The sequence below is a fragment of the Hemiscyllium ocellatum genome, chromosome 43 (genome assembly GCF_020745735.1).
Source record: "Hemiscyllium ocellatum isolate sHemOce1 chromosome 43, sHemOce1.pat.X.cur, whole genome shotgun sequence".
In the NCBI taxonomy this organism is placed as follows: Eukaryota; Metazoa; Chordata; class Chondrichthyes; order Orectolobiformes; family Hemiscylliidae; genus Hemiscyllium; species Hemiscyllium ocellatum.
The window spans coordinates 12797546-12819211 of NC_083443.1; the positions used below are offsets into that span (position 1 = coordinate 12797546).

The 21666-nt window shown below is 38.9% G+C and overlaps 1 protein-coding gene across 1 annotated transcript in view; it reads left to right on the forward strand.

Annotated features, from left to right (window-relative positions):
• The window catches only part of sec31b (SEC31 homolog B, COPII coat complex component), an 87556-nt gene that overhangs the window by 54779 nt on the left and 11111 nt on the right, over window positions 1-21666 (forward strand). The window contains exons 19-23 of the mRNA XM_060854430.1: window positions 2992-3177; window positions 3510-3711; window positions 6753-7154; window positions 13157-13215; window positions 21139-21285. Of these exons, the coding sequence (XP_060710413.1) occupies window positions 2992-3177; window positions 3510-3711; window positions 6753-7154; window positions 13157-13215; window positions 21139-21285 (996 nt within the window). The remainder of the gene's footprint in view (window positions 1-2991; window positions 3178-3509; window positions 3712-6752; window positions 7155-13156; window positions 13216-21138; window positions 21286-21666) is intronic.

Sequence of the window (21666 nt, forward strand, 5' to 3'; positions counted from 1 at the left end):
TTTTTGTCTGTGTTTTTAGAATGAGTAAAAGTGTACTGGATCCTAGATTTTTAAAAGTAAAGCGATAAGTGTTTTTAAAAGCAAGGAATTATACCGAACCTTTATTAAGGTTCGGCTTCAACTAGAATATTATGACTCGTACTAGACACCATCTAGGAAGGATATGAAAATTTGTGTGCTCTGGCTCTAAAATGAGGGACTTCAGTTAGATTAGATTAGATTAGATTCTCTACAGTATGGAAGCAGGCTCTTTGGCCCAACCAGTTCACACCGACCCTCCGAAGAGTAACCCATCCAGACCCATTTCCCTTTGACTGATGCACCTGCCACTACTGGGAATTTAGCATTGCCAGTTCACCTGATCTAAACGTCTTTGGACTGTGGGAGGAAACTGGAGCAAACCCACGCAGAGCCGGGGTGAATGTGCAAACTCCACACAGACAGTCAGCCGAGGCTGGAATCGAACCTGGGATCCTGGTGCTGTGCTGAAAATGTGTTGCTGGTTAAAGCACAGCAGGTCAGGCAGCATCCAAGGAACAGGAAATTCAACGTTTCGGGCCAGAGCCCTTCATCAGGAAGGTGCTATGAAGCAGCAGTGCTAACCACTGAACCACTGTGCACTCAAATAACAGAATGTTGATATGAAATTTGATAGACGTCCTCAAAATCATGAAGGGTCTAGACTGAGCAGATGGTGAGAAAATGTTCCTATTGGAGAAAGGATTGCAAACCAGTAAGGTTTGACATATGGTGAATAGCACAAAACCAGTAGCAGCATAGGAAAAAGCATTTTTGTGCAGTGCATGCTAAAGATCTGGAATGAATTGTCTGTGTATGTTTTTGAAGAAGTAACAAAGAGGATTGATGAGGGCAGAGCAGTAGATGTGATCTATATGGACTTCAATAAGGCGTTCGACAAGGTTCCCCATGGGAGACTGATTAGCAAGGTTAGAGCTCATGGAATGTCAGATCCAAAACACCAACCATAAATAACTTTTGCCTGTTTAACTATATACAGTCTATGAACTGTGACAGCAATTGTGCGCCTTCTCTTTTTGTCTGTGTTTTTAGAATGAGTAAAAGTGTACTGGATCCTAGATTTTTAAAAGTAAAGCTTTTAAAAATGGAGAGAGCTAGCCATTTGGATACAGAACTGGCTCAAAGGTAGAAGACTGAGGGTGGTGCTGGAGGGTTGATTTTCAGACTGGAGGCCTGTGACCAGTGGAGTGCCACAAGGATTGGTGTTGGGTCCTCTACTTTTTGTCACTTGCATAAATGATTTGGATGTGAGCATAAGCGGTACAGTTAGTAAGTTTGCAGATGATACCAATATTGGAGGTGTAGTGGACAACGAAGAGGGTTACCTCAGATTACAACAGGATCTGGACCAGATGGGCCAGTGGGCTGAGAAGTGGCAGATGGAGTTTAATTCAGATAAATATGAGGTGCTGCAATTTGGGAAAGCAAATCTTAGCAGGACTTATATACTTAGTGGTAAGGTCCTAGGGAGTGCAGGTTCATAGCTCCTTGAAAGTGGAGTCGCAGGTAGATAGGATAGTGAAGAAGGCATTTGGTATGCTTTCCTTTGTTGGTCATAGTATTGAGTACAGGAGTTTGGAGGTTGTGTTGCAGCTGTACAGGACATTGGTTAGGCCACTGTTGGAACATTGTGTGCAATTCTGGTCTCCTTCCGATCGGAAAGATGTTGTGAAACTTGAAAGGGTTCAGAAAAGATTAACAAGGATGTTGCCAGGGTTGGAGGATTTGAGCTATGAGGAGAAGCTGAACAGGCTGGGGCTGTTTTCCCTGGAACGTCAGAGGCTGAGGGGTGACCTTACAGAGGTTTACAAAATTATGAGGGGCATGGAAAGGATAAATAGGCAAAGTTTTTTTCCCTGATGTCATGGAGTCCAGAACTAGAGGGCATAGTTTTAGAGTGAGAGGGGAAAGATATAAAAGAGACCTAATGGGGCAACTTTTTCATGCAAAGGGTGGTGCGTGTATGCAATGAACTGCCAGAGGAAGTGGTGGAGGCATTTGGATGGGTATATGAATAGGAAGGGTTTGGAGGGATATGAGCCCAGTGGTGGCAGGTGGGACTAGATTGGGTTGGGATATCTGGTCGGCATGGACGGGTTGGACCGAAGGGTCTGTTTCCATGCTGTACATCTCTATGACTCTATGGTGGAGGCAGACTTAGACATGGCTTTCCAAATGGAATTGGATAAGCACTTGAAGAGAGAGAATTTGCAGGGCTGTGTGGCAGAGGAATGTTGGAATTGAGACAAACTGATTTGCTCAAGTAGAGAGCTGACACTGATAGAGCAAGCTAAATGGCTGTCCGTACGGCATAACAGCTCTTATTCTACATGTAAAATAACTCAAGAAACCATAATGTGGTGAAACCGTTCCACCTCATTTTTATCATCATTTTGAAGTGAACTGAACTTTGTGTGGTTTCATGTCGAGCAAAGTGAGGAACGAACATAAATATGTTCTAAACAAACATCTCCATGTCTTTAAATTATTTTACTTGTGATTGTGAGAGTAGAAGTGGCACCACCAATTACGTAACCAAATTTTTGTTGATATTTTGAAATTATCTTTGCAAAGTACGCAGATTTAGACAGTCGTGCATTGAACTATATTGAATGTACCCGATTTTCATTTGAAGATTTAATGATTGCACATCAAATTCTCCTGTGGCTTTATATATATATAGTAAATAAGTAGGTGTACTGTTTCTTAAGCACAGGAATATTACATTAGTCAAATTATTCTGATATGGCAATGGTTATCAGAATGTTATTTAGTGAAACATAATTTGAATAATATGCTACAACACATACAGCAAAATAGACAGAGTACACCAAGGAACACTTTTGTATTTTTTGAACAAAATTGAGGGAGTTTTGCTTTTTCGACCCCTGCCTTTCTATGTATTTCTTAGCCACGGTATGTTTAGCCTAATGGGAATATTATTTCTTTCAGTTTACAGTTCTCCAGCTCCGTGATCGGCTATTCCATGCTCAGGGAGAAGCTATGGCAGGTCAACAGCCTCCCACATTTCCCTTTAATCATGTTGTCACGAAAAGTACACGTCCAACTTCCACTCCTGCTCCGACTCCAGCTCGACAAACACCACCACAAAGACCAATACAGCAACCCGCCCAGCAGGTAGGTAGCACTAAGGCATCCTGACTGAATCTCTTCCTTAATTTCTTCTCAATTCTGAATATATATTGCTGTAGTTCTGGTCTGTGACTGTGCCATTGCCCAGGTATGCAGGGCTTTCTTGCTATTCGCAAGTTTCTCTTTTTGCATGTAAGTTTTTCTCTGCGCAATGGAGCCTGGAATATTCTCAGGACTTGTGCAGCTTGCGACTTTGTTCCTGGTCTGGTTGTCCCTTGGTTTTAAAGTTAGATTGTTGAAAAGTTCATGAAAATTACTTCACTTAACTGCTAAACATTGTTACCCATTTATAACAATGACATTTTTTGTCTTCTCAGGCTCAGTTTCAGACCTCCTTTAGTTCTCAGACCCCAATCTGTCCATCAGCTCCAACAGTATTCACTCCCCAACCTACCCCAGTTGCACATCCATCTGCCGTCCCTGTTCAAGGCATTTCTGGGAGTACCACCAACATCTACTCCAAACCAGGAGCAACTCGTCCCACCTACCCACAGCATCCTACCACAACCACTGCACCAGGTAATCTGTTTCGCACTTAATGCTGATCAGGCAATTTTCTATTTAAAATATGTTAATACATGAGTTACCTTGGGTAGCACAGAGAAGTATGTTTATACTTTAGTAGATTAACTCTGTGGTAAAGTTTTATGGGTGCATAGTTTAATATATATACTGCATACATATTTTATAATACTTATACACATATGTGATTATTTTCTGAAAAAGAAAATTTGTAGACGTACAGGCGAAAGTAGCGAAGTGACGTGCTGAATTGTAGATAGTTACCAGAGACAAGGCCGCCCAAATAGCTGATACTCATTCTTGATACACCTTAATCTCTCACCATAGGACAATCTCATCATCCCAGGATTCAGTCTGGTGAGCTTTTTGTTGCAATATTTGTGTGGCAACAATATCCAGCCTTGGGTCTTGTCTTTAATCCATCTTTGTTGTAAGGGTTGGTCAAACTATGAACAGTCTTCCTTTACACTTCAACTTTTCTACTGTTCTCACTTGCCAGTCTATAAGAAAGGCCAGTCCATGTTTTGATATTATTCATCAATGCCATCTTAGTCTGTGTTGTCCACATTTTTCCAGGCGGTGTGCCTCGAGTGGACTTCTTTTCCTGAACACTTCCACCCCAACCCAGTTTGCATCACATGTCCAAAATATTTGAGCCTTCCTGAAATCACTCCCTCAAGCAATTCCGCTCAATGCCAACTTTCTGAAGAACCTACTACTTTGTCTGACTGTCCATGGCACAGTTAATAATGTCTGAGCCCTTGGGTAAGGAGATCAAAGCTGTACACTGTATTCCAGGTGCAGTCTGAACAAAGTTCTTTACAATTGCAGCAATCCACATGGTTTTCAGTCATCAGCAAACTTGGAAATATTACGTTTGGCCTCCATATCCATGCCATTAAGATGGGTTCTGAATAGCCAGTTTTTGCTTAGTTTCTCTGCCACTTCCTTATACTTCATTATAACTTATCTCGCATCTACCTGTAATTAACCCATTTTTTTTTGATAATCTTTTTCCTCTTTCCATACCTTTTCCAGTCCGTCCATTTTCTAAAGTTTGCTTTCACAATTTCTTGAACTTCCTTTGTTAAATTCTAAATTGGTCCCAATCCTCAGACTTGCTACTTTTTTTGGCCACCTGAAAACCGCCACCTATGATCTAATATAATTTTTTACTTGTTAGCCGCAGTTGGATCACTTTAACTATTGGGTTTTTCTGTCTCTAAGGAATGTATATTTGTTGTAAACCATCTATTAATTCTTTAAATGCTAACCATTACCTGTCTGCTGTCATAATTTGTGATGTAGTTTCCCAATCCACCAGAATCATTTGCTCCTCATAATTTTGTCGTTCCCCTTTGTATAGAATTAAGACCCTAGTTTCAGATTAAACTGCATCATTTTCAAACATAATGTAAAATTCCACCATATTTCTAAACTCTGCTCTACAATGAGAATATTAATTACTAATTATTAATCATGGCAAAATATTGTGCCTAAAATGTCCTGTTCTTTAGTTGATCATTCCAGAAATCCATGTACCAGGAATTAGGCTTTCACAGTATTAATGCTAAATAAGTTCACCTGGATTGAAGCTATCCACAGATACTGCATTACCCTTTTTACATGCACTTCTAATTTCATTGATTTATTGCCATGTTCTACATTATCTCTACAATATAGACAACTGCCACAAATGGATGGTGCCCCTGGCTGTTTCTCAGCTTCCCCCAAAATGAATTCTACATGTAGATCTTCTGATCTAAGATCCTGTCTCGAATGTACTAATCTAATTCCTTATTAATAACACAACCCCACTTTCCTTTTTTGCCTATCACTCCTAAATCTCGAATATCTCTGTTATTCACTTCCCAGCTTTGGCCACTCGTCTTCAGCCATGTCTCTATAACGTAAAATTAGATCAGACCTGTTTTTCAATTCGTGTTATTAATTCAATTACCTTGTTGCAAATGCTGCATGTATTCTTGATAAATATAACTTTACCTTTTTAACTTTGTTTTTTACCCTATTTAGTTTAGTCTTGTTTCCAGTGCCTTCCAGTTTAGCTTAGTTTTCTTCCTACCATTGCTAAATTTGATTCTCACCAGCCCAATACCCCTCCAAGTTCCTGTCCTCTGCCAAGTGAATGTAATCCCAACCCAACAGCACTAGCAAATCTTCATGTGAAGGGGATGTTGGTCCTGGTCCAGTGAAGGTGAAGCATATCTCATTGTGATGGCCCAACCCACCCCAGACCGAGTCCCAGTGTCTCAGAAATCTAAGACCTCTTCTTGCAGCATCTCTCCAGCCGCATGTTGATTCGTGCCAATCCCTATTCATTGCACGTGGTACTGATTACTGCTGATGAGATCTTGTTTTTTGATCTGTTTCCAGGCTGTATCATTTTCGGGACCTCATCCCTTGTTGTTATGTTTTCCAGCATAATTATACCCAGAGGATAACTCTGTAACTCCCAAAACTCTGAGATTTTAACTATTTTGTCTATCAAATTTCTTTGCTCCAGGGTGTGTCTTCAATTGCCTAGTTTGGGAATACTTCTTTCAATCTCTTCCCCCATCTTCCCTCAAATTCTCCTTAAAACTTGGTCTTTGACTGACTTTTATACTATATCTGTTTAGTGGCTCAGTGAAAAATGTTGTTAATCCACCTCTGAAGCACTATGATAAAGGCACTTCGTCAATGCAAGTTAATTCATTTTAAGCACAGTATAGGTTTTAGGTGTTGTAGCTGCCTGAATCTTTTCCCAAGTTCAGAGTTGTTTGCCATGCCTGGCCTAACAGTGTCTGAATGGCCTTTATAATTCTCCTATACTTTGGAACAGAGCATAACAATGAAAAATGCACTGCTGTCTTTAGAGGTTTGAATGCAGGAATTGTGAGAGCCTTAATTCGTGGTGGGGTTTCAAATGAAAAGTATCTGCCAAGGAGTGCTAATGAAAAACAGGAAAAGATAAATTCAAATTAAACATTGCTTCAATGGCACTACTTCGATTCATTTTAATGTCTTTTTCTCTACAGCCTTTTCACAGTTCCAGAATTTCGGACAGCCAAAGGTTCCTCCAAGTGGACTCCCAGCCTATCCTCTTCAGCATCCTTTGCCAGGTTCAGGGTTGACTGGCCCATCTCTACCTACAGCCTCTCTGAGTGGTCCGACAATTCCTGGTGTCTCCATGCCAGGACCATCGCTAATGACCCCTGCCTCTATGCCATCCTATCCATTGTCTAATACACTGCCACCCAGCCACACAGTACAACCTGGGCCACTGCCAACTTACCCATCTCACCATTATCAACCCCAACCTCCTACATCTCTACCAGGCATTCAGTCCACCTTCCCTCACCCCTCTGGAACAGGAATCCCTGGAGCTCCGTCCTCTAAGCAGTTCACATCTGCGGCAGTTCCTCCTCCTCCTCAAACAGGTACTCACTTTCTAGCTGCTATTAAATGCTCCACCTCAATTGACAAATGCATTAATTGGACTTATGCCACACTTTGCATGAAGTTTAAAACAATGTTACAAGACCTTGCCCTTAAACTGATTGCATTTTTAACTAATAGATTCTTTTCAATTGTCAATTTACTGAATCTGCCAAAAAATAAACCTGCTTAAATTTGAGCTTGATTTTGAAGAACAATCACTGATCCATTCTTGGGTACGACAAAAGCAAAGACTGGTTTATGTTTCAGTTCAGTAGCAGAGCAAATAATACAGCAATTTACCTTTTGCGTCTGGTTCATGTGAAAATTTCAAAAGAACAATGTGTACAATATTTAATTTTGCAGCTTGTGTCACATTTTCTAATTGGTAGGCATGACTTTTCTGCACTGTTGCACTCCTTTACAGATGTATTAAAGGGTTAATGTTCCTGAAAATTATGATATGCCCACCCCTCAACCTCCAGTTTTCTTTCTACAGCATAAATCAACTTCTGTTTTTCCAGCACTCCTGAGTGTCTGGCTGAAGAACAACAGAACAGACCCTCACAGGAGGCTTTGTGCCCAGTCTCTCCACTTGTACAGAGAATGGTGCCTGGAATGTTGAAGCAAGCAACAAAAATTGTACAGCAAATAAATCTCATTCCTAGTTCCAACTGAAAGCTTGTTCCATTTGCTCCTGAGACATCAAACCTTTCAAGATTTAAACCTTGCCATTTTGTAGTGTTGCATGAACTTGTTTGGATATATAGGCAATTGTTCTTCAAACCACTTGTGCATGGCTAGGCTTGTGAAGCCAAGAAAGAAGCTTTCTGAATGGTTTTATTTTGCAAACACCAAATTAATCCCTAGATTAATGCATTAATTAACACAGCTAAGAATGCTATGGAGTTTATCATCAATTGAAGTTCTTGTGAATAGTTTGGCAGCAGTGCCTGTAGCACTTTTAAGGCTAATTTTTTGTGAGGCAGCAGTTTACTTTGGCTGTCAGTAATCTGAAAGAAAGCTTCTCTTTAGAGTTTTAAATAAATTATTTCCTCCTCATAAATACTGAACAACTGGAATACACATTGTTGCTGGAGAAGGTTTAGTTACTGGTTATTACTGAGGGAACTGGCAGAGGTTGAGGGTGACTCCCTGAAACCCTGTTATGAGCAAAATTGACAAATGCATGGATGTCTGTCTTAACCATTACAAATCAGCACAAGTGTCCGAGCTCAGTCATTTCATTCAAAACTTGTATTGTTTATTCAGTTACTAAAAAACACATTTGTATGATTCAGAAATGGTTTTCAAGAATGTTAAGGAAACAAAAGCTCCCATCCTGCCAAATCTTGGTTTCAGATTTCAGGCTGGCATGTTGAGAGTTGCCAAGTCAAGGCCAAACATCATCCCACCAAGTAGGGGAAGGGAAAGATTCTTGTCCATTTCTCCCAGTAGTTCTGTGAGGATGAAATTGCCCATCACTAGAAGCACTTTACTCTCCAACAGTGTTGAATGGTGGCTTGAGCACTCAGAACTGAGAGAATCATGAGTGTGAGCAAGAAGTTTCCATTTTCTTCTCACTTCAAGAACTTTGTTATTTGATCCCCTATTCTGTCAATTTATTCAGGGTTCCATTCTCTTAGCTGATGGCATTTGAAGCTATCCTGATCCTGAACTTCTGTCAGCAATGCTTTCTATTTCCTACAGAGCTTCTGACAGGAGACAATTCTGCATTTTTCTCACTTATTGTCATGAAGGATCTTTGATAACTATGGACAAGTTTGTGAACTTGCATTTGGAGAATTGCAGATGCAGTTGTATGTCCTCCTACACAAAGGCACTTTGATGCACAAACCTGTAGCATCAAGAATTTATTGTCCCTATTGATGTAATTATGATTGAAATTATTTATTCTGCACCAAATCCTATTTGGATTAGTACTGACTTAATGCTGAACTCAGAATTGTGTTTATTGATAAAACACTGTGGGTCGCAGATCGGTAAAACACAATGCAGCTAGTTGTTGACTGGGTGACTTAAACAAAATATGTTGTTAAATTTAGTTTCATGGCTATTCTTGGTGAAAGTTTCTGATACTGGCATGGTTGCCTGTCTTGTATGAACAAGTCCTGTCAGAACTGGGTTTGCTAGATCTTGTAACCAGAAACTTGGTGTTCTGCAGGTACAAAGTTCAGGAAAAGAAACAGGTGCCTAGATTGTTGGCTGTGTTTCTGTTTAACGCTACTGATGCATGCAACTTCCAATTGGTGTGAACAGGCCAGACTGCAGCATGTAGAAGTGTTTCCAGCCTCATGTCAGCATTTCCCTGGAATCTTTTGTCGCTGTTGACAAGAGTCTGATATGCTTTTCCTATGAATCCCTCTAAGCTTAGCCATCTTGGGGAGCAAGTAGATGATCTTCAGGCAGGTCACAATTTATTTTTTTCTTGTTCTTCTCAAATCACCTTGTGATCTCTCGCATCCAGAATTTCCCAGTCACGTTGGAATTATGAAGCCCTGCTGTTGGGCAGTCCAATACCAGGGTTTCCTTCATTTCTTAAAAATATCCCCAATGTCGAAGACAGAGGATCAACTGAGTGTCCCATGTCAGGGCAGTCCAGAAATACAAACCATGTAATGCCTTGAGTGGAGTACAAGTGAATATCACATGCTACACCACAATCATGGAGTCCTAATGCAATTGTGCAAAGTTCAGATAACATCTGAGAACATCAACTTTTTGAATAATAGATTTGTTTTTGTTAATCTATCGTATTTTTTTGCTCACACTCTTATATAACACAGCTTTTCACTGAACTACCTGTCCATCCATTCACGTTCTATTTAGCCCATTATTGTCTGTGATCATTTTATTAGTTTACTTTCAGTTTAATGTCTATATGTTGAGAACGCAGCACTTGTTGCAGTTAGGCCTTGAATATTCTGCAAATAGGTTGTTTCATGTTTCACTGGGAGCTTCCACATTTGTAGTCTATTGTAAATGTGCTTCTAGATTATTGGAGCACAAGTTTGAGAGATTGTGTCAAAGGCTAAAATGATTTTTGGTGAGTATTTATAGATAAAACTGCAGATGGGTGGATAAGGTGGTACAGCCTTAATGACTCATCAGTCACTGTCCCTCACAGATACTCTGTAGATCATTAATTCAGATCCCAGCTCAGATCCATCTTGAGTATGTTCTGAAAGTTTTGTTTGTACAACTGACCCAAAACATGCCTGAAAAACTAAAAACAAGTGCCTTGTGATGGATGTCTATTTGGAATCCATATTTTACTAAGGGCAGTGCAATGATAGACCTTCACTGAAGGAACTAGAGCACTTGAAAGAAACATTCCGTTTGGTATTAGTGTCTGTGGTTAGTCGTTATTGAGCCCATGCATCCTAATCTAATCCCAAATGCATAGGGCAAAATCAGTTTTCAATCTACATCTCTTTATCTCTGAGATTCAGTCAGTTTGTTTCTGATATCACTAGGAAAGGTTTGCTACAATCTTTAGCATAAAATAAAGACCATTTATTATTATCCAAACGTCTGATCCACATCATCCTTGTTTAATTGTGCAAATGTTAGTGGTGTGACTATTTCAGTATTGGCAGAGAGTTGTCATACTGTTCAAATCATCTACAGAACGACCAGGAAGGCTAAAATTTCTAAACTCTTGGAAAATCCCCCACCTTTGCTGAATGATTTGCCTCAATTAAGGACATTTTTAAAACTTTTTTTTATATTTTAAATCACCTTGGCACCTTTCACCAAACAATACTTTACACTACCCTAATGCAATAATTTAAAATTAGCACACAGATAACTAAATTACATGGAACTCACTTCGTGCTATTCCTGTTTTATCTATGATTGCAGATAATTTCTTGCTATAGTTCCTCTTCATCCAAAGCTTTTTTGTGGTTAAGCCTAGAAGTTGCACAGCAGATTCTATCATTTTAAAAGCATTTAGTACATCATGTTTAGTGGAGCAATATTAACAAGGCTGGAAACTAACTAAACAGTCAGCTCTAAAAGATGATCTAAAGATGAGGTTTAAGAGTTTTTGATAACTGATAACAGTGCCATAGTTGCTCAGAGTTCACCAGCAGCTTTTAGCTTTAGTGCTAAAGTTTGGATCCCACATTGACTAGTGCTATCTCCTTATGTTTGATTGTGCATTTTATGCTTAATGTTGCTGTTAGGGTTAATTTTACATGAAGAGCAAACCTGCATGCTTCTTGACAGAAGTACTCCTTTATAGTGCAAGATGGTAAAGGGTAACAACATGATGCATGCTACAAGGGTTAATATTCATTGCTAAGTGCTGTACTTTGTTGGCTATATGATAAATGCCAGGCGATTGGGCATTTGTATCTCCTTATTCTAATATATAATAGGCAAATTAGTACTTATCTACTTGTGTGTAGTATTCTGAGTATTATCTTGATTGTCCATAGAACCTCCCTGTATTCTTTGGTTTTTCAGGATTCCTTCCATGGCTACAAAACCGCTCTTGTGCATCAGGTGAAAGGATAATAACAAGTGTCCTGGCTGGATCAGCTAGCCTTGTATGATGGCTTTTCTGTTGAAACGTTAGTGTTCTTCATGACCTGTAACTCTTTTTGCATCTGAGATCTTTAGATTTTTCATATCTGTTTTAGTCCTGTTCTTACAGAAAGGGTTCTTCTGTAATTCAAAAATTAATCTATAAACTGATATTATATCTGTTAAACAGTATGAAGAACACTGATGTTCTGTTGTTCAGTTCGTGTTTTTTTTAAAGAAAACAGTTCTCTTTCTTGATTGGAATGTTTACTTGAGACATTTTGAAAGTTACTGTTGTAACGAAACTGGAGCTGGATTTGTGCGATATGTTGCACCAATCTACTGAATGCCAGGCTTTCACTGAAAGATATTGCTGTTTCTTTCTTTCTTTTTTGTTTATTTTTCTTAAAATTTTAAATCCCCCTCATTAGATTCTATAAACTGTTTGTTTCTTCATTTCTGAATTAGGCAAGGTGACCTACTTGCAAGCTCTATGTATCCTGCTGTTGAATAAATGGTAGGATATGTAAAATCATTGGTTAAATCATTGAACTTCTCTTCCTGACATTGTCCATTTTTTTCCTTTGCCACGAGGAGCAAGCTATTTCACTCCCATCAGCATCTTTCTCTGTATGATGGGTGTGAGCTCCTGTTCTGCACCGGATGAAACGGGGCTTTAGTACACCAAGGTGTTCCCAGCTGATGCCATTGAGTGATCATGTTAATAAATGTGAATAAGTGGCTTAATCCAGACAGCGGAGCTCTTTATGGGAATGGTCAAACCAGAGCTTTATTCTGTGTTAATCCCTGCTAAAATGAATTGTCGCTTTTTGTTCAGAGGTTTCAGTAAGTTGCCAACGGGTTCCATGTGAAATAGCATGCGTTTTCAGCATGTAGAACCCAACAGATAAGAAAAAGTGACCCATGGGATTATTGATGATGAAAATGCTTAACACTGCACTTGAAGACTTGCACTAATAACTTAGTAATTAATGGGTGGTCCGTTGCAGACTTCATTGACCTCTGTTGTAAGGTCACAGACGTTGTGGTGAAAGGTTGTTCCTGCTGAGATTCATCTTGAGGTTGTGACTGTACATCAAACACAGTACATTGAAGGTGCAGAGGCAGCAATGGAAAGCTTAAATATGTCATTATGCCCGACCGAATGCTTTTCAAAGATTCTTTCAAGATGCCTGGGGGTAGATTATATTAAAGTGCTCTCTGGTACCAATAATGAGGGTCTGTGACTGAAAGCATTTAAATATTGAAGCTTTGCTGTGTTAACTTTATCATGCACAAAACAATAATGCTGTTACTGAGCTTGATGTAGTAGAATTGAAGTGATTGTAAACTTTAAAAAGCATCTTTGTCAGCAATGTTATACACGAGACTTCTTTGCATATATATAATATCGTGCTATTTACTTTCTTGACAAATGTGCTTTCAATAGGGTTCCAGGATGGATGGAATGACCCCCCGGCAGTACGAGCAGGGCAAAGAAAGAAAATAGTAAGTTATGTTTTCTTGCAAATTGTGCAATTGGTGTTTTAGTCCAGTTGTGGTGAACTGAATTTTTATGCTGTAGTATTTCAAATGGAATACTACATGAGCTAGTAGTCAGGGGAATATGCATGAAGCATATGGAAGTAGCGGAGTGGATAAAACTGGGTCTTTTTTAATTACATTTCTGTATTTTTTTTCTCCAGTATCCTGGCATTATTTACTGTTTGAACATAAAGGCACAATGACTATTTATCACATGCAATAAAGGAATGTTTGTAATTATGGGTGACTTTAACCTACATTTACGACTAGGATGAGGAGAAATTTCCTCTCCCCAAGAATGGTAAACCTGTGAAATTTGCTACAATAGAAAGCACTCAAGACCAAACCATTATATGATTTCAAGGAAGAGTTGGATATAATGCTTCGGGATGAAGAGATCATGGGGTTTGGGAGTAAAACAGGAACAGAGTATTAAGTTGGATGACCAGCCTGAGCCATTCTCAATGTACACAAGAGTTCCACTTGCTGTATTTCACCCCGAAGCTGTATTATCATAAAACTGATGCTTTTCATCTGCTTGACTGAAATAAGACATTAAACTTTGACTTGCTGTTGACATTATTTGACTTACCATTATTTGATTAGAGTTAATGTGGGAGGGGATTTGAATAAGTAGTAAATGTGTTACTTGTAGAATAGATTTGTTCTGAGGGGAAACTAAATAGCCTGGCATTATGGAGGGAGGGCATAGTGGTCCCTTGTTTGGGATTACACAGTGCCATTTGTAAAGTTTTGCCTAGAATTTGACTAACCTCAGCAAATTAGGTGCAAATGGCAGACTTCTATTTGAATTGTCAAGATGGGCGTGTATTTATATTGAGCCTTCATGAATCACCACACAGCTTAGTTCCAGTATATTTTTTTTTTAAAAAGTTTAATTGATTCTCAGAATATAAATGTGGCTGGAAAGCCTGACTGCTATTATCCAGTTTGAGTTGCTCTGAGAATGTAGCAATGTGACAATGTTTGGTTAGTCCATTTCGGAGAGTAGTGCAGTCATTCAGTGATGTGGGGCTGGAGGTAGAGCAAGAACACTAATCTGAATAGCACTAGTGAATGAGTTCAGTTTCAACAGCTTTGCATTCCCGTTATACTGATATCGGTTTTTAAAGTTCTTTCTTTTGTAAATTCTTTTTAGAATTAAATTTCTCGCATATTAGCATGGAGACCTGAGCTCGTTTTCTGAAGTTTTGGTCAGTGCCTCTGGATTGTCAGCATGACTATTAGCTTATCATGCAGTACAACTTGCCGTCAAAGTCTAAACTACACCAATACCACAAAATCTAGAATGAAGTTTGAATCCGCATTCCTGTTCATTTGTATACATCTTAAACTGTGACTGCTAATGAATGTGAAATTTTGAGTAATTGTTTGGGATTGTGGGGTGAGATCAGAACACAGTTCTTTTGTGAAGAAGAGAAGCTGAGCGACTGATGCTTCCTTGGGGATCTGAGTAAACTACAAATGGTATTTGAAAGTCTTTGAAGCTTCCAGTTTGTTTTGATTGGATTTTTATTGTCAAGTATATCTACTTCATTGGGTGAAAGAATCAAGCGAATGATCCAAGGAAGGGATTATAGGTGGTGTAGGAAAAGGACTGGTCATGTGAAACTTGGGTTGTTCGTTTATACTGCAGTATAATACCAGTCAAAGTAGGAGGTATCCTCTTTTAACATGTCAGCAGTAATCCCCACCTTAATCCAACCTCCCCTCCCCCCACCTTGCCTCCCAGCAGATAGCACAAGAGCAAAATAAGCCATTTTACTCAAATAAGAACAATTAAACTTCCAAATCTGTATTGATCAGGGCTGCTTAAGTGCTAGTTGACTTCATAAACAGTTAAATTCTATTTGGAAAAGCACTGAGTGTTTATTAGCCCTGCTTGAAATTATTTAGCTTTCTTAAGGAGAAAGCTGTCTTTCATTTTACTTTGACTGTAATTGCTTTCCTTCAGTAGATTTTACAGTTCAGCTGAGTGACCTCTAGTGGGCATGATGAGCTTAGAGGGTTAATCTGAAAATCCTTTTAGTTTTGGATTCATGGAACCATTAACTGCAATTTCAGTTTGTGGTGATGTCTCCACAGTGCCTGTAGTCCAGTCAGCCTGTGTCACTTGTTGTTACTATCAGTTGTGTTAACCTTATCCCAGTTATGTTAACCCTTCTGATGGTACATTTCTGCATTTGTTGAGGAACAGTCAAGAGATCAATCTCAAATATGTCCAACAAAAGTGAAAATCCCATTGATTCTTAAAGTTGATGCTATTCTCTAATGAATGCAACGCGTAACCAAAGCATTAAATAAAGTACAGAATTAAGATGACAGGAAAATATAGGCACAGATTCCCCCGACCCATCCCCTTGTTCTTAAAAAAGAATTGCCTACTGCCTCATCTGTTTAATTCTGGATTTGATTTAACCACTTGCCTGGCAAAGAAGCAAACTTTGGAATTGTTTTTCAAGATGTTATGTTACCTGTTATTCGTCAGCCATAAGACTGTGAAATTAACAGAGATTTTCTTTGTGTTGCATGTGAAGTCAAATCTCAGTAAAATTGTCATTTAAGATAACAATTTAGTATAATTTCCATTTTGTAGAGAAGAATTTATTTTGAAAACCATAACTTGTATATATAATAGCCCTTTCAGCATAGTAAAATGATACCCAACGCTTCTCGCAAATGTTATCAAACAAACTTTGATACCAAGCCCCACAAAGGTGTTAGCACAGGTCATCAAAGGTTCTGTCAAAGATTGGTTTTAAGAAGTGTCCTCAAAAAAAGGAGAGAGTAGAGGGTTTGTGATACATTTTAGAAAATTCCAGAGCTAAATGCCTCGGTATCATTCAGCACAGTCACAAATGTTGGAATGAAAGAAATCAGGGATGTCAGGATATCCTAAGTATTGGAAGAACTCAGAATTTTTGACTGCTTTTATCAGCAGTTTGCTAAGTAATTTTTGGTGTTGTTACCTCTTGGTAGATGTTCTTGTGCGAGAAATGAATCAGTTTAATTGTATTTTTCCCTGTCCCTTTTTGGATGAACTCATTATTGAATGAAGTGAATAATATTGCTGCTGGGAATGGAGCACATCATCTTTCACACTTAGTGTCCTCCATTATCAATACTTAGGATATCTTGTTGCAGGTTTCAAGGTATATTCTCCACTGTAACAATGCCAGGCTAATATTAACTGTCACTTAGACTGAAGGGACTAAATTAAGGAAAGTCAGCACAGATTTGTCGAAGCCAAATTGTGTTGAATTAATTTACTGGAGTTATTTGATGAGGTAGTGTAAAGGGGTTGATAAATGTGTTGTGGTTGTTCTGCTCTGCACAGATTTCCTGAAAGTGTTTGATAAAGTGTCAAATAACAGGCTTGTTGTCAAAACTTAAAGCCCATGGAAGAAAATGTACAAAGTGAAGTTGAACGAGTGACAGGAAACAGTGGTGATTAACGTTTTTTTAAATGGGGCAAAAGCTATTTAGTGAGCTTCCAGATGTCAGTGTTAGGAACACTGTTTTTTTTCAACCTGTATTATTGACTTATAGTAGGATTTTGAAATTTGCAGATGCCACAAAACTTAAGTACTATGAACAATGGGGAGGATCATGATAGAATTCAAGAGAAATCAGAAAGTCTGGTGGAATGGGCAGACACATGGAAGATGAAATTTAGAGCGGAGAAATAAGGACACATGTGTTTTGATAGAAAGAGTGAGGGAAGATAATATAAAACAAAGAATACAGCCGTAATAGGTCTGCAAAAGCCAAAAGACCTGAGGGAATATGGGAATAAATAATTGAAGATGTAGGGTAAATTAAGAAATAGTTCATAAAGCTTATGGGATTCTGAAATTCATAAGTAGAAAAATAGCCTACAAAAGGAGGAAAGATATGATGAGCCATTGTAAAACACTGGTTTGGCTTCAAATGTGTCGAATTCTGGATACCCTGCTTTAGGAAGAATGTGAGAGAAAAGAATTAAAACTACATTTCCAATTATGGCAAACTTCAGTGACTTGCTGAGCCATTTCAGACGGCAGTCAAGAATCAACCACACTGCTGTGGGTCTGAAGTCACATATAGGCCAGAGCAGGTAAGGACGGCAGATTTCATTCCCCAAAGGACAAACCAAATGCATTTTTACAAGAGTAGATGATAGTTGTTATGGTCCATGATTGTGATATAGCTTTATATTCCAGGTTCATTGAATAAATTCAAATTTCAACCTGTACCGTGGTGGATTTGTATAGCAAACCCTGGCCCTTGCACAATAATCTAGTGCCACCTCCTCCCCTTGAAATGAAATGGATAATCATCTGAAGAGAAAAATTGACAATATCTTAGGGGGTAGCTAGGAGTGTTGGACGAGCTCAGTTGCTTTTGTAGAGAGTTGAAAAATGTGGTGCTGGAAAAACACAACAGGCCAGGCAGCATCCGAGTCAGGAAGTCCTGAAGAAGGACTTATGTCCGAAACGTTGATTCTCCTGCTCCTCAGATGCTGCCTGGCCTGCTGTGTCTTTCCAACACCACATTTTTCAACTCTGGTACTGCAGTATCTGCAGTCCTCACTTTCTCCTAGTTGCTCTTGTAGAGAGCCAGCAGTGGGCTGAATGGTTGCTTCTTGTGCCGTAGTCATTCTACAGTTTGATGATAGTGACCTAATCTTCAGGTCTGGTTCAGAATCCCGATTTCTGACTCAGAACAGGCAAAATGCTACGGATTGCTTTCCTGTAATTGTTTTTGGGCCTATCTCCTAATCAATTCTGCAGAGCTTATGCTGTATAGCAATCCTCATTAATCAGTGAGGGAGTCTTCTTCAAAATTTCTCTCCCTTTTAAAGCACTTGCTGCTATATTCTGGTAAGTAAAATGTTTAAAGGTGTCAAAGCTGCCGAAAGAAGGTGAGGCGCTTGTGAGGGGTGGTGTCAGAAGGCGAGTGAAGGAGTGAAGTGGCAGGGAAGCAAGTGAGAGGGTGAGGCAGTAAAGGGAAGCAAGTGAGCAGGCAAGAGCATGACTGAAAGGATGCTGTGACAGGTTGAAGGTAAGGGGGATTGGGATTGCGAAATAAGGTGGCAGGTAAAGTGGGTATTTCGTGGGCTGTGGCAAGGGGGAAGATTGGATGGTAGGGAGGAAGTGGATTATCACAGAGTAGGGGAATCTGAGGATCAGGATTTTGTTGGCTATTCGTTGGTTAATTGGTTTAAAGAGGGTGAGATGTGTGTTCTGGGGCAGAAAGTGAGGGTCAGGCAGTGGTAATCAGGTTGGGTTGGACGTTTGCTGGGGTGAGTAGTATTACCCAGGAGTTAGAACAAATTTTCATCTGTCCAGCATTTGTTAGTAACAGTTAGGTGAGTAGGTGAGTTAGAAACTTTGAAGTCAGAGACTCTTTCAGAAGACTGCCAAGGAAGATAATTTTCAGGGATGCAAGAGAAGAGATTTCCAGGGCCAAGGCTGTAGTAGGTTCCAAAAGCCCTCTTGCCACATTGAGGTGTCAGAGGGCTGTGTTAACATTCTGTTATTTAAAAAAAGGGGCTAAATAATAGATCAGGAAATTGCAGAGCAATTTATTCTTGATGATGGAGAAGAATTCTGAGGGACTGAATATATCTGCACGGAGAGAGACCCTCTTTTAATCAGGTGTAGTCAGCATGGGTTTGTTTAGTGAAGATTATGTTTGACAAATTTGATTGAATTTTTTAAGGACAGATACAGGATTGTTGATGAGGATAATATATTTGATGTATTCTACATGGAAAGCAAGAGGAAACCTTATGGAATCATGAAAAATATTTAAGGCGCTTAACAGGACAGAGGTGGTTTGCCCTTGTGGGAAATTGTAGGACCAAGAAAATAATCTGCCTAATTGCCTATTTAAGACTTCTTTTATCTCTCTGACGATTATAATCTGTGAAATTATTTGCTACGGAGGCTGTGGAGGCTAGGTTGTCAAGTATATTCAAGGTGAGATGGATATCTTTCTAATCATTGCGGGAATTGAGGGTTACGGGGAAAAGGCTGGAAAGTAGAGTTAAAGATTATCAGATCAGCCGAGATTTCATCGAATGGCAGAGCAGACAGAATGGGCCGAATGACCTCCTGCTTCTACTGGGCTATGGTCTTTCAGGAGACTGACTGCCAATGAATTCCATAGAAGAAAGTCGGAGAAATTTGTTTTTCTGGACCTTGACCAGGTGCCTTTTGTCATGAGATTTGTATTTTGTATTATGTTGATCACGAGACATTACATATACTGAACAAACCCCAATATCTTAGACCTTTACATTGCCTGCAAGCTCTGTAAGATTGCATATTGCAATATTGTAATCTTAATAAGATTTTGTATTACTCAGTCCATCTTCATGATGAAGAAAATGTATGTTTGATGCAAGACTATCTCTGATCCCTGGTTCCATGCTTCCCAGTTTTTCATTAGCTTTATGTATTGTTATGTCTGTCAGTTTCAATTTGGTCATTTGAAATTCTTAACTGAGTGATATTCTTTAAGCTTTCTTTAGGTTTTTGGATAGAATAGAGTAGATGTTCTATTTTCATTTGAAACATTTACAACCCAATGTCATTTAAGAAAATAAGAAGAGACAAATTGATAATAATTGGGCCATTCATTTTGAAATATTAACTTTGCTTACCTACTTTCACACATACTTTAGGTCAGCTAGGTGTGTTCTTGAAGTGACTAGACATTGGTCAGTCCTTCCTTTGTGATTTGCAAATGATGCTGCCAAGTGCCCGAATTCAAAAAGGGTATTTTGCTTTATGTAGGCTGGACACAGGACTCTAATCCTACCGCTGCAGCTGGCAAAATTTAAGTACAGTTAGTAAATTTGGAATATAAAGCTAATTGTTATCATGGACCATGACCACGATCATTGATTGTTTGGTTTCTCATTTAGGGAAGGAAATCTACCATCCTTACCCAGTCTGGACTATATGTGACTCCACACCCACATGTGATGAACTCTGAACTGTCCTTTGAAATGACCTAATAAACTATTCAGATCAAAGACAGTTAAGATAGGGATGAAATGCTTGGATGCTAACTCCCACATCCCATGACATTTTGTTAGAAAGTCAGTGCAACTCACTGGATTACACCAGAATAGTTCAAAGAGTAAGGGTTTTTTTTTAGTTAAATCATCTGCATTGTAGAAGGATTATAAGATTTAAAGAAAAAGGAAAAATAAAATCACAATTGTCTCATAATGAATTAGTCCCAGTTGCATAATAGAGCAATGTTCTGCATTTGTCAGAGAAAAATTTGTATTACTATTAGACTCTATCCCATTGCTGTCCTGACTCCTTTTTACTTCAGCCACCAGATGGAGACTGTGCTGATTATTTTAAATAAAGCGGTTCAGTATATACGTAGTATCTGCATTATAACATCAGACAATGAAATTTTACAAAACCCAGTTTTAGTACACTGTCATTCAAGAACTAAGGAGAGACTTGACCGTACAATTAAAAAATCTGTGATCTTGTGACCTATAATGGATAAAGCTGTGTGAATGAGTGCAGGATTATGTCTTGCTATTGTCTCTCAATATGTTGAAGTTAGAAAAAACATGTAAATATTATATCTTGCTTGTTTGCAGATCTTGCAAAATATCACCACTAAGTTTTTTTGTTTGGTATCTTATCCAAGTTTATGACCGGGAATCTCCCTCTCAGATTTTATGCAAATTCCATTTTTATACATTTTGTCATTATCATTTTCAATGTTACCATTAGTCAGTTTGTAGAAATGAGCAGTGCCTTGATCTTTTTGCACCTGTTTTTGACTCAATGTCTTAGTCTTTTTGTGATGGCTGCTATATTATAAAATGCTCTTTATTTAAACTTGCAGCTACCTGACAACTATACTCCTCCAGCTCCCATTACTGCTCCTGTTGTGAATTTCCCTGCAGATGTCCAACAGCTTCCACCCCAGGGCTTTACGCCTCAGGAAATCAGTCAAGGACCTCCAGGGGCACCAAAGGAGGCCAATTTACAGGTCTGTTCTTCCCTGTCAGTGAAACAAGGAGCTTTATTTTGGTTCATTGCTGCGTAGTGCCAAGATTATGCTTGTGACCTATAATGGATAAAGCTGTGCGAATGAGTGCAGGATTATGTCTTGCTATTGTCTCTCAATATGTAGAAGTTAGAAAAAACATGTAAATATTATATCTTGCTTGTTTGCAGATCTTGCAAAATATCGCCGCTAAGTTTTTTTGTTTCGTATCTTATATAAACGGCAAAGAAAGCAAATGATCAGACAGGCATACTTTTAACAACAGTAGCAATATGCTGTGAAATAGAAATACATTAATACAGTGTAGATCAGGGACTTCAAAATGGGTTGTGGTGAGATTATTGTGGGAAGCCAAAAGGCCCA